We start from the raw sequence: 13,709 nt of genomic DNA, 5'->3' as shown, positions 1-13,709 counted from the left end.
AAATTGTGAATTAGATTTACTCCCAAAATGTTCCTCTTCATACCTTGCTAAAGAATGGTCTCTTTATAATGGTAAGTAAATTATTTAGACACGATCTCAGTTATCAGAACTTAATCCATACAGTTTTTATCACACGAACTCAGGAGTACTACAGCCAACTCGAAATAAAACATGAAAAAGGAGCTGAAGAAAGAATGGGAACTAATTAGGCCTGAGTGCACCGTAAAAAACAGTAACATGCAAGAACTTTTGGAAGCGGTTATAATGTCAAAGGGATATGCTACGAAGTATTGAGTTCCAGTATTATTCCTGTTTTCAAGAGGAACCGCGCGACTGCTACGGTCGCAGGTTCGAATCCTGCCTCGGGCATGGATGTGTGTGATGTCGTTAGGTTAGTTAGGTTTAAGTAGTTCTAAGTTCTAGGGGACTGATGACCACAGATGTTAAGTCCCATAGTGCTCAGAGCCATTTGAACCATTTTTTTTGTTTTCAAGAGCAGTTACGTTGCGACTCACAGACAGGCCCGTGGACGATATACGCAGATGTCAGCATTTGAGAGATGAGGTGTAGCTGGGCTCAAAGAGAGCTGTTTAAGTAATCTGCGAATCCCTCGACATTTGAATAGGAGCGATGCACTATTCAACAATGTTGCCAGAAACGGGTGAACCATGGCCGAACACAGCGTCAAGAAGGAAGCGATCGGCCTAGAGAGCAGATACAACGCGAGGACGGAGCAATCGCTAGAGAGGCTCTCAGAGCCCCGGATCCATCCGACGTGCAACTGGTGCTTCAGTGGTCAAAAGGACCGTTAACAGGCGGCTAACAGAAAGGGGACTGAACGCTTTTACAGTGGTGTCAAGCACATTCGACCTGAAGTATTATTGCCTGGAGTAGAATTGTTTTCGATGAGGAGATCAGCTTCGAACTGAGTGCCGGTGCCATCAAAGACATGTCTGGAGACGCCCTGGATGGCGATGGGATACAAACCTGACTGTGGCCTGCCATACAGCCCGACAACCATGAGTGACGGTCTGCGGTACCATTTCATTTCATAGCAGAACCCCTTTGGTTGTTATCTGTGGTACCCTTACGTCCACGATATTCTACTCGTTTTGTTGCCCATCATGGCAAGCCATACTGGAATTACATTTCAGCAAGATAATGCCCGTCCGCATACGGCGAGTGTTCCTACCGCTTGTCTTTGTACTAGCCAAAGCCTACCTTCGCCAGCAAAGTGGTGGGATCTCTCTCCAAATGACGACGTTTGGAGCAGGGCACTCCAACCACCTTGGGATTCTGACGGTCTAACTCGCCAAATGGACATACTTTGGCACGATATCCCTCGAATGTCATCCAATGACTATAGCAATCAATGCGAAGCCGAGTAAATGCTTGCATAAGGGCCAGAGGTGGACCAACGCATAACTGACTTGCTCAATTTGTGAAACTCTCCTTCTTGAATACGTCATCCACAATCATTTGTTTGTCTCTATATGTACGTCACATCTATCAATTTTCGTCCCGTTCGGTTAACTTTTGCGTAGTGCCTGGTTTTTTTTTTAATCTCGGAGGGTATTATTTAAAAATTGTCTTATTTCCTTACTTAAGAAATCATTTTCCATAGCATAAATTTATTAAGAGAATAGTTTTTCGTTTCGCGAATTTCATTTGTTTCTTACATGTAAACTGCGAGCACCCCTTTTACAAGTTTCCAGTTCACTCAGGATTTCTTAATGCAACGTACCTATGGAGTGCATGAAATGATTACATTTACAAATCAATAGCAGAAGCGCTTCTGAGGTATTAGGTATCGACCCATGCTGAAACTCCCATATTAATAAATGGTGTAGCCTCCATGAGCGGCAATGCAGGGGCAGACTCTGACATCCAGTCGGTCGTACAGAAGGCGAATGCTGTCCTGGGATACGTTACGCACTGCCTGCTCAACCTGTTCATGTAGTTCTGTAAGAGTTGTTGGTTGACGAGTCGCGCGAGCCACTTCTCCTTCCATCATATACCACACGTTCTCGATTAGAGACAAGACCAGGGAAGTAGCTGCACGTCATTAGATTAGATTAGATTTACTTTCATTCCAATTGATCCGTAGTGAGGAGGTCCTCCAGGATGTGGAACATGTCAGAAAAACAACAATACATGACAAATATTTACAACTAAAACAAATAAGCTAATGTACCATTCCACAGGTCCCAAGTGGAATGATCGTCATTTTTTAATGAACACTAAGAGTCATTTTACAAATACTAATGCACTGAATTTAAAATAAAAAAGTTTTCTATTTATTTATAAGGTAATACAACTACTGTAATACTTATTTACAATGAACACATTACTGCACTGAAATGGTGCAGAAGTTAGATTATACTAACACACACACACACACACACACACACACACACACACACACAGACACACAAATTTTCAATGAACACATTACTGCACTGAAATTGTGCAGAAGTTTAGTTGTACTTATATACAAATCAATTGGTTTTACTAAGAAATTCATCAATGGAGTAGAAGGAGTTGGCCACCAATAAATCCTTTAGGCTTCTCTTAAACTGAATTTCATCGGTTGTTAAGCTTTTTATGGCTGCTGGCAAATTATTGAAAATGTGTGTTCCTGAATAATGTACACCTTTTTGTACAAGACTAAGTGACTTTAAATCTTTGTGAAGATTATTCTTATTTCTAGTATTGATTCCATGAATTGAGCTGTTGGTTTGAAAAAGTAATATATTTTTAAAGACAAATTTCATTAAGGAATAAATATATTGGGAAGCAGTAGTTAGTATCCCTAGTTCCCTAAACAGGCTTCTGCAGGATGTTCTTGAGTTCACACCACATATAATTCTTACTGCACGTTTTTGTGCCCGGAAAACTTTAGCTTGGCTTGATGAATTACCCCAAAAAATAATCCCATATGACATTATGGAATGAAAGTAAGCATAGTTTGCCAGCTTTTTCATTTTTATATCCCCTATGTCTGACAAAATTCGCATTGCAAACAGAGATTTGTTAAGACGCTTCAGCAGTTCTGTGGTGTGCTCCTCCCAGTTGAATTTATTATCAAGCTGTAATCCCAAGAATTTAACACTATCCACTTCTTCTATCTTCTTGTCATCTTGCGACACCCCTTACAAGTTCTGAACTGCATGTAGTGTGTTTTTTCAAAGTTTAGTGACAAAGAATTGGCTAGGAACCAGTGATTAATGTCCACAAATATTTTATTGGCTGATCTTTCTAAGACTACACTTGATTTGCTATTTATTGCAATGTTTGTATCATCGGCAAACAAAACGAAATTGGCATCTGGTAATGTTACTGATGAAAGGTCATTGATATACACAAGAAAAAGTAAGGGCCCCAAAATGGAACCTTGTGGGATCCCACATGTAATTTGTTCCCAGTTGGATGATGCCTGATAGCTTGATACATGTCTGTTTCCTAATAACACCCTTTGTTTCCTGCCAGAGATATAAGATTTTAACCATTTTGCAGCATTTCCTGTTACACTATAATATTCTAGTTTACTTAAAAGGATATTGTGATTTACACAGTCAAATGCCTTTGACAGATCACAAATTATACCAGTTGCCTGCAATTTTTTGTCTAATGAATTAAGCACATTTTCACTGTAAGTGTAGATAGCCTTCTCAATATCAGAACCTTTTAGAAATCCAAACTGTGACTTTGACAGTATGTTATTTGAGATAAGATGGTTATAAAGACGACTGTACATTACTTTTCCGAAAATTTTTGAGAATGCTGGCAACAGTGAAACTGGGCGGAAATTTGATGCTATTTCTTTATTTCCCTTCTTAAACAGTGGCTTAACTTCAGCATATTTCAGCCATTCAGGAAATATTCCACTGATAAACGACTGGTTACACAGATAGCTTAATATGTTACTTAGCTCAGAATGAAATTCTTTAATTAACTTTGTTGATATTTCATCATACCCACTAGATGTTTTTGATTTTAAAGATTGTATGATGGACATTATTTCTGTTGGGGTAGTGAGGGTCAAATTCATATTATGGAAGTTACTAGAAATGTCTGGTCTAAGGTAATTCATAGCAGCATCTACCGAACGTGACAACCCCATCTTTTCAGTAACAGTTATAAAATGTTTGTTAAAAAGTTCTGCAACACTATACACATCTGTCACCAATGTATCATTTACTCTTAATGCTATTTGTTCCTCTTCATGTCTGGTTCTACCGGCCTCCTCCTTCACTATATCCCATATTGTCTGTATTTTGTTATCTGATATGACTATCTTTTCCTTGTAATATATTTGCTTTGACATCCGTATTACAGTCTTTAATATTTTGCAGTATTTCTTATAATGTGCTATAGCATCAACATTGGAAATGTTTCGGATTGACAGATACAGTTTTCTTTTTGTTTTACAAGATAGCCCTATTCCTCGAGTAATCCATGGCTTCTTTGTAGACTTTGCTCTAACCTTGGTAAGTTTTGGGGGAAAGCAGTGTTCGAATAAGGTAAGCACTTTATTAGCAAAAATGTTATATTTTTCATTCATGCCATGAGCATTGTAAACATCAGTCCAGTGAATGTCTCTGAGGAGTGTCCTAAAATAATCAATTTTTGGCTTACTGATTACCCTCTTGAGCTCAGATTTAACAGATTTTATATCCTGTGCAGTATTAACATTTAACAGAAGGAACTGCATGTTATGGTCTGAGAGGCCATTGACTATTGGTTTTGTAATATAATTTTGTTCATTGGACTTTTCTATAAAGATATTATCAATGGCTGTTTGTGAGCAAGTGGCTATCCTAGTGGGGAACTTTACAGTGGGTATTAAGTTGAATGATGGTGTTACTAACTCAAATAAGTTCTTATTGGGAGAGTCTTTAAGGAAATCTACATTGAAATCACCAGCAACCACTATTTCTTTGTTTTTGGTTGTTAAATGGGCCAGTACAGCTTCAAGATGGTTTACAAACAGATTAAAGTTACCTGCAGGTGCTCGATATACACTTAATATTATGAAGGATTTTTTGTGAAATTCTAATTCTGTTGCCCATGCTTCCATATGCTGTTCTAGGCAAAATTTATGAATGTCTATGTTCTTAAATTTATGACAGTTCCTGATGAATGTGGCAACTCCTCCTTTCTCCATTTCTGATCTATAAAAGTGAGATGCTAACCTAAACCCTGTAACACTTAAAAGTTCACATGATGTTCAGAGAGGCAGATTAAGTCAGCTGGGTTTGAAGACTCTAATTCATCTATGCAGATAGTTAATACATTAATTTTATTTTATTTCTCAGTCCTCTAATATTTTGATGCAATAAAGGTAGCTGACATTTCTAATTGACTGAGTTAAAATTGGGTGGAGTTAAAATATCTGCTGACAGTTGAAAATTCTTAACCAACGGCTGTTTATGCTGATGTAATAAGCTGGAATTATGTTTTTTGATTTCTTTCTCAAACTGAAGGTTTGTCTGAGTTCTAACCTCTCTTAAAATTTGCTTTCTTTCTGTCCTCCCTACCCTAAAAAAGGGTCTTTTCTGAATCCGATAACCACTGTTATTTTACCACTCATGACAGTGGCTCCCCCCTTTAACTTTCCTGCTATTTCCCCAGCCAATTTACCCTTCCCCTTCCTGTTGAGGTGAAGGCCATGCCTAGTATAATCCCACCTACTGAGAGAATCAACATGAACCACACCAATGTGTGACCCCGCACCCGACATGAGCAGCCGTTCCAGCTCCAAATGAACTCTCTTGACAGAAGAGTTCAAATGAGGTCGGTCATGGCGCCCAAGAACAGGTACAAACTCAACATTAGTATGCTTCGATGCTGATGCAATCTTTGCCAGGTCACACTCTATACTGTACCCAGGATCTCTGTCAATACTGTTACCTGCCCCACCCACTATAACCACGGTGTCTTCCTTAGTGAAATCTTTGCAAAGTGATCCTAAATCCTCTGTCACCTGCTCCAGACCAGCACTAGGTTTAAAGAAATTAGTGACCTGGTATTCTGATCCTAGTTCATCCTGCAAAAGTTGGCCAACACCTCTTCCATGGGAACTACCTAACAACAACACTTTCTTTCTCTTTACTGATTTCCCTACATTCTTACTTTTCAATTTGCTGCTGAAAGTTTGTTGTGCCCTGTCTCCACCTGCAACTGCTTGAGGCTCACCAGCTTCTAACTGAAGCAACAGGTCAAATCTATTTTCCACATTCACCATAAATCTCAGACAAAGTTCTAGGCCTGTTCCTCCTGTTGCCACTTCCCACCTCTCTTTACCCTTCTCCCTCCTTAACCTTTCAAGATCTCCCCTGGCCTTGTCTAACTCAGCCTGAAGGGCGGCAATTTCCCCTCCTGTTCTAGTATCTTCCTATCTCTACTACAAATCCTACAAAACCACTGATGAGTCTCATTTACTTCCCCTGTTCCCACCCATGCGGACCATGTTGAGTTTCACAGGCAATGTGTGGGCGAGCATTATCTGGCTGAAGCAAGAACGACAAAATAACGAGTCTAACAACATTCTGCACTTTCCGAGCGCTGATTAGCGTTCCCTCCAAAAAACACCAAAGGTGAACGAGAGTTGTAGCTTATCGCATCCCAGCGGTGACGCCAGTGTGTCTTCGAAGGATGCATTCTGTGTGACAGCACTCACCAGGTCTCGGTCTACAAGCAAACGACCATCGCTTGTGTGCAGGCAGAATCTGCTTTCATCACTAAAGACTACTGCGCGCCATTCCTTCTTCCAAGTGATCCCCTGACGGCAACAGCCGGTCCGTGCACGGTGACGCTGTGGCGTGACTGGAAGATGGGCAGAGGCATGCTTGGCCGTAGTCCCACTGCTAATAACCAGTCCGCAACAGTCTGTGTTGACATGTCTGAGCTCACAAGCCGTGTTACCCGTGCTGTACTAGCTGTACGTCTGGCTCTCCTGCCCTTAAAATACGACGATCCTGGCGAGAATCTGTGCTGCGTGGACGTCCAGAATTCGTCTACAGGTATGAGAATGTTCACGTGAATACTGATACCAGCGTTGTTGCACAACTGACGCAGCACGTCCAACTTGTGTGGCAATTCTCCGAAAGGACCATCCAGCCACTGGAAGGTCACAATTTGACCCCTTCCAAGCTCGCTCACTTGACTGTAGGAAGCACGACTGCATCTCCGTGGCATGGTTGCCTGCTTGCTTCACACGTTTGCACCACACTGAGCCTTCTGACTGTGAGCATTTCCTATTAAAGGATTAATATACACTCATGCTCATAAACAGAATGTGTTGTCACACAACGTGGCTCTACACAAAACTGGTGCTAATAGCATAGGCACATAGGGAACACACAAGACACAGATCTGTAAGTCCACGGTATTGGTGATAAGTTGAGAAAACCGTCCCGAAACACATGAGTTAAAAAACGCCACTGTTTCCTGCGCATGTACCCGGACATCAATATGGGATATGATCACCATGCACACGTACACAGGTCGCACAACGGGTTGGCATACTCTGGAGCAGGTGGTCGAGTAGCTGCTGGGGTATAGCCTCCCATTCTTGCACCAGTGCCTGTCGGAGCTTCTGAAGTGCCCTAGGGGTTTGGATACGTGCAGCGATACGTCGACTGAGAGCATCCCAGACGTACTCAACAGGGTTTACGTCTGAAGAACAGGCAGGCCACTCCATTCGTCTGATATCTTCTGTTTCAAGGTACTCGGTGGAGCCGTGCGTTATCATCCATCAGGAGGAAGGTGGGACCCAGTGCACTCCTGAAAAGGTGGACATACCGGTGCAAAATGACGTCCCAATACACGTGACCTTTTACAGTTCCCCTGTCAAAGACATGCAGAGGTGTACGTGCACCAATCTTACTCCCACCCCGCACCATCAAACCACGACCTCCATACAGGTCCCTTTCAAGGACATTAAGGGGTTGGTATCTGGTTCCTGATTCACGCCAGATGAAAACCCGGCGAGAATCACTGTTCAAACTATACCTGGGCTTGTCCGTGAACATAAACTGGGACCATTGTTCCAATGACCACCTACTGTGTTCTTGACACCAGGGGTCAGTGGAATGCACCTTGCAAGTCTCCGGGCGAATAAATCATGTCTGTTCAATCGTGTGTAGACTGTGTGTCTGGAGACAACTGTTCCAGTGGCTGTGGTAAGGTCCCGAGCAAGGCTACCTGCAGTACTCCGTGGCCGTCTGCGGGCACTGATGGTGAGATATCGGTCTTCTTGTGGTGTTGTACACTGTGGACGTCCCGTACTGTAGCGCCTGGACACGTTTCCTGTCTGCTGGAATCGTAGCCATAATCTTGAGATCACACTTTGTGGCACACGGAGGGCCCTTGCTACGACCTGCTGTGTTTGACCAGCCTCCAGTCGCCCTAGTATTCTACCCCTCATAACGTCATCAATATGTGTTCTTTCTCCAACACACAGTCACCAATAGCACGTCTGAAAACGTCTGCACACTTACTCGCTGCAGCGTACTCTGACATGCACCAACACACCTCTGCGCATATGGACTGCTGCCAGCGCCACCTTGCGACGACCACAGGTCAAATGCACCGCATGGTCTTACCCCGAGGTGATTTAAACCCGCAAACCGCCCACCAGAGCGCTGTTTCACCACGTATCAGCATTGTTCTTAATTTATGAGCATGAGTGTAGATGGCACTCTGGTAACTGTGCCACTACGGTATCTGTTGGCGAACGACATTGAAACCATTATCAGTATATCTGCTGTCCCCCAGGTGCGTACGACGTCATCAGATCAAAATCGACGTCTTTTTGCCAGGTGTACTAATTTTTTCTGGCAGTGAATGTGCTAAAATAAAAGGCATACTACTCAAAATAGTGAGGTGGCCAGGTAGGAATGACAGACTATATGTAGCTGAGGATAACGGGACCGACTTTGACGAATTGTGCTTGTGGTCTGATCGTTCTAGGGAGCACCTGTCGTACCTGGACAGCGTCAACTCGACCACCACGACGGAGGGCTGGCTGTCGCTGAACGTTACCTCGGCCTTCATCGACTGGGTCGTCTTCCCAGACACCAACAAGGGGCTGTACCTGTCGCCGCAGCTGGACTCGCGACCAGGTCAGTGCCTGCTCTCAGCACAGTGCTATCTGCACTGCACACCTCTGAGAAAAGACCTGACCTACAGCATCAATGCTTCTTCCATTCTTGTTGCAGTTTTTGTTTCATTTGTTGTTGGAGCTTGACAGTTGCGTCCCAGTTCTGGTTCAGAGTCGAGGAGGAAAATTGCACATTCTCTCAAAAATAAAAGCTCATCTGTGATGATGTTTCCAATAGAGTGCTAAAGATTTGTCCCCATTTAATAAGCCCGGTCTTATCTGAAATATGTAATGCGTCTCTAACTCAAGGCATTTTGCCAGAATGAAATATGTCATTGTTAAACACCTCTTTTGGAGAATGATAAGAGAGAAGTCAGTAACTACCGACCTGTTTCACTGATGAGATTTCCCGAAAGTTCTGGGAAGGAGATGTATTTTGGAATAGTATCTCACCTTAGTAGCAATAATATCCGCAGCAAATCGCAGTGGGTTTCAAAAGTGTTGCTCTATTGAGAATGCCATTTACATGTTCACTCACCAAATTTTACAAGCAATAAATAATAAAATAATGCCGGATGGTATTTTCTGCGCCCAATCTAAGGCATTGAACCATGTCAAAAAAAAGGAGCCTGAAAGACTTACTAGTGGCCAACTCCTTCTACTCCATTGACGAATTTTTTTTAATAGAAACAAATGATGTATTGTATATACTCATACTATTAGTATTGTTATTTCAGCTAAAAAAATGATGTATTGTATATACTCATAGTATTAGTATTGTTATTTCAGCTTAAAAAAATAAAAATAAAATTGACATGTTCCACATCCACGGGGATCTCCTCAACACGGATCTATGGAACGAAAAACTAATCTAATCTAATCATCACAGTATTCTCCTAGACAAATTGAACTATAATGGGATTAATGGTGTAGTCAACCAATAGATAATGTCGAATCTAACCAAAAGAGTGCAGAAAGTTGTACTTAGTAATTCGACCAATATAATCTGGGGACTTAATACTGATTACGAAGAAAAGACGGAAGGGGTTCCTCAAGGCTCAGTTTTAGGTCCACTATTATTCCTCATGTACGTAAACGATCTTTCACCTAACATACAACAAGCAGAATTAGTTCTTTTGCAGATGATACTAGTACTGTACTCAATGCCAAGCATGTGTATGAAAACATAAGAAATGTTAAAAGTTGTTCTCATGGTGTCACTCTTAGTTTTAAAAAGACAGCATATTCAGTTCTGCACATTTAGGAGTATAGTTCATGAAAATGGGGTGAATCTCATATAGGGTATTCCATTAACACGACCTTCGTTCGCTGCCAGGCCACTTGGAGTGCTGCAAGTTTATTAAAACCATAATTCGCTTTCTTATTGGCTGGTTTCTAGTTTTCCGTGTTTCTTTTTGTCTCGTTGTGGCTGCACCACATTGTGCTTCTGATTACGACTTCTCGTGTGTATCGCACTCTTCGAAGTGCATTGTAAATATGTTGCTCGTATTTTGATTGAGTTCTGCTCTCATCCGTAATACTCGGTGGGATAAATGATCACATATTTGCTTTGTTTCATACTAAACAGACGCTGGTTCGTCACATAACTTTTTGTGAACTTACGTATATTTTTTATTGCTTACGAATATGTGTGTGGACTGCTCGATTTAGATGTCTAGCAAGGGGCACTCTGCATGCTATTAATAGTGTGTCGATGGGCAGGTGGAATATGCTGCAGGCGACTTCATGTCCACCATCACAGCTACAGCCACCCACCTCTTCATCTTGAAACATCTAGGCAGCTTTTCAGCACGCCAGAAAAGAGGAGGTTGCCAACTCGAAAATACAATAATTCTTTCTTAGCTCTCCATTCTACTTTGTCTATTTTTGAATTCTGGATGCCACAAGTTAAAAGGCGCTTCATCTGTTTTGTACTTTTATTAATTCCGTAATCGTTGGAACACTTATTCCATTAATTAAATTATTGAAAAATGAAAACAGTTCTTACTGTCCATATAGTGTACTGAACATTTATTTACCTTTACATATTCCCCCTTCAGTGCTTTATAAGTCGCTTCACACGTTTCTGGAATTCTGGTTAATGAGCAATGTGATATTCGATTGCTGTGTTGTAAACAAGAATAGCTGTCCCCTGTATCAAGAAATCGCACTGTCACAGCTTGCCTGTCTTCTGCACATATAGCATTTCTCTAGAGAGTATTCTGTTTGTAAAATGAGAAGCAACTTTACTTAGCAAATACTGAAATGCACTCTCATCCATTTGCAAGAAATTTTTATATTAAAACTTGACTTCCTCCACTTGCAGCTCTTGTAATAAATTTTGCTGAATGCATTTACTATCTTGACGTAATACCTTTGGCTTATTCCAAGTATGTTTCCTTTTCTGCCGTCGCTTTTCTTCCAAATACACATACAATGCAAGTGTGGTAGTAACAACTGTAGCCCATAATAACAAGTTGTTGTTCGCCATCTTGATATTTGACGAAAAATATGATGACAATAGAATACCCCGTTTTAGCGCCACGTCAAACATCTTTGTCAAAGAAATTTGACGAGTATTTGATCGTATTTCTTTTCGAAAGAAATATGATAGAGTAATACCGGCATATATTCAACATAAGCAAGCGAGACACAATGTGTAGGATAAACGTTTTTTTTTTTTTTCAAGTGCAAAGCACGTGCATGACCTTACCCAAACTGTTGCTGGCAACCGGCAACAATGCGAATACCGTGTCTGGACCGGCGCTCTAACCATCGTCCATGACTCGGACAGTAGTGCCACTGAATTACGCGGCATACAGTGAAACACTTCTTAAACTAACTCGTGCGCTACCCCTTCGGCGCCGCTGTTCCCTGTGGCGACAGTGACCTGGTTAAGTCTACAAAGAGCGCCCACTGTCTTGTAAGTATTCCCCACCTCACACAAGCTCGCAGCTTCCGAGGCGACGCGCCTCCTGGCCAAAGTGTTACAGCCTCACCTCCTGCTGTCGTCATGCAGCCTTGCAAAATGCGAAACGAATAAAACGAGCGGCCTGCTGGGCAAGGCTTTCGCTCCTGTAAACAAGTCGTCCCCCCTCTTCGTTCGTGTGTGTAGCACGCAGTTTGCCTCGCGCCTGCCTCGCTAGGATGTGAATCCAGTTGCCGTGTTCCATTTTCGTTGAAATTCGCAAAGAACGTACCGAGAAGCTACAAATAAAAAATTCCATTTTACAACTGAAGGAAATAAAGTGGATAGAGTCAGTATGAATTAAATCAACGAATATTAAATGATGCAGGTCAGAAACTTGTATATGAGCGTATAGAATGTGTGTTGTTGTGGTCTTCAGTCCCAAGACTGGTTTGATGCAGCACTCCACACTAGGCTATCGTGTGCAAGTATATTCACCTCAGCGATCTTCATGCGCTTGAACCTGCTTAGTGTAGTCAAACCTCTTTCCTCCCTTACAATCACCCCTCCCCACCCTGAAACACCCCACCACATACTCAGACTTTCCTTTATTACCTAATTAACTCTTCCCTGATGCAGGAGGATACATTTCATCAATCGAGCCATTCTTTCACTCAATGTATGCCATAAATTTCCTGTCTCACCAGTGCGATTCAGTACTTTGTTAGGTACTTCACCCACTCATCTAATCTTCAGCATTCTACCATAGCTTCGCGTGTCAAAAACTTCTATTCTCTCCTTGTCTCTTCTGATTATCGTCCACATATCACACCCGTGTAAGGGTGCACTCCATCAAACACTTCCAGAAAAGGCTTCCTAACACTTAAATTTATGTTAGATGTTAAAATATCTTTTTTTGTAAAAGTGTTCCTTGCTGTTGCTAATCTGCATTTTTATTATGCTCTCTACTTCGGCCATTGTCAGTTATTTTGCTGCCAGAATAACAGTGCCATTTGCCCTCAATATTCTGGAAGAAACTTGTCTGATCGGGGTGGACACACACACACACACACACACACACACACACACACACACACACACACACACACTGATATATATATATATATATATTTTGAGTGTGGGCATTTAGTTCCTCCATGATCGTCGTTGGTGCATGTGAATGTGCTGCTATGTCTCCCCCTACCGCATCTCCCACTTGCTCAATAGGATTTAAGTTTGGGGAATTGGCAGACCAGTCCATTCACAAATATGCTCTCATACTAGACCCAAAACTGGGATGATTCTCGTGAATCTTTTGAATATAATCTTTTGAATATAATGCTCACTACCCTGATCATTTGTCAGGAGACTGTCGAAATGGGAGAATACTTACAGTAAACAGGAACTTCTAATATTTACAGAATTAATACGCTGTCAGAATGAAACATAGTTACGCACTTTTAATAAATTTATCATACACAAAGTACCTAATCTTGACTGTGGTTAGGGATTTTTCCTGCCTCGAGATGACTGGGTGTTGTGGTGTCGTCTTCATCATCATCATTCATCCCCATTACGGTCGGAGGAAGGCAACGGCAAACCACCTCCATTAGGACCTTGCCTAGTAAGGCGGTGCGGGTCTCCCGCATCGTTCCCCTACGCTCTGTAAAGAAGCATGGGACTTCATTTCCATTT

At 41.9% G+C, this 13,709-nt stretch overlaps 1 protein-coding gene across 4 annotated transcripts in view; it reads left to right on the top strand.

Moving 5' to 3' along the window:
* The window catches only part of LOC126187864 (protein 60A), a 437,325-nt gene that overhangs the window by 139,710 nt on the left and 283,906 nt on the right, over positions 1-13,709 (top strand). For 3 of the 4 annotated variants that reach the window (XM_049929185.1, XM_049929186.1, XM_049929182.1), the window contains exon 3: positions 8,977-9,128. The exons of the other annotated variant lie outside the window; for it this stretch is intronic. In XM_049929185.1, coding sequence (XP_049785142.1) covers positions 8,977-9,128 — 152 coding nt within the window. The remainder of the gene's footprint in view (positions 1-8,976; positions 9,129-13,709) is intronic. 4 annotated transcript variants of the gene reach the window in all.

Source organism: Schistocerca cancellata, chromosome 5 (assembly GCF_023864275.1).
Source record: "Schistocerca cancellata isolate TAMUIC-IGC-003103 chromosome 5, iqSchCanc2.1, whole genome shotgun sequence".
NCBI lineage: Eukaryota > Metazoa > Arthropoda > Insecta > Orthoptera > Acrididae > Schistocerca > Schistocerca cancellata.
Note: the sequence above shows the minus strand (reverse complement) of the source record. Positions and strands in the feature narration are given on the sequence as shown.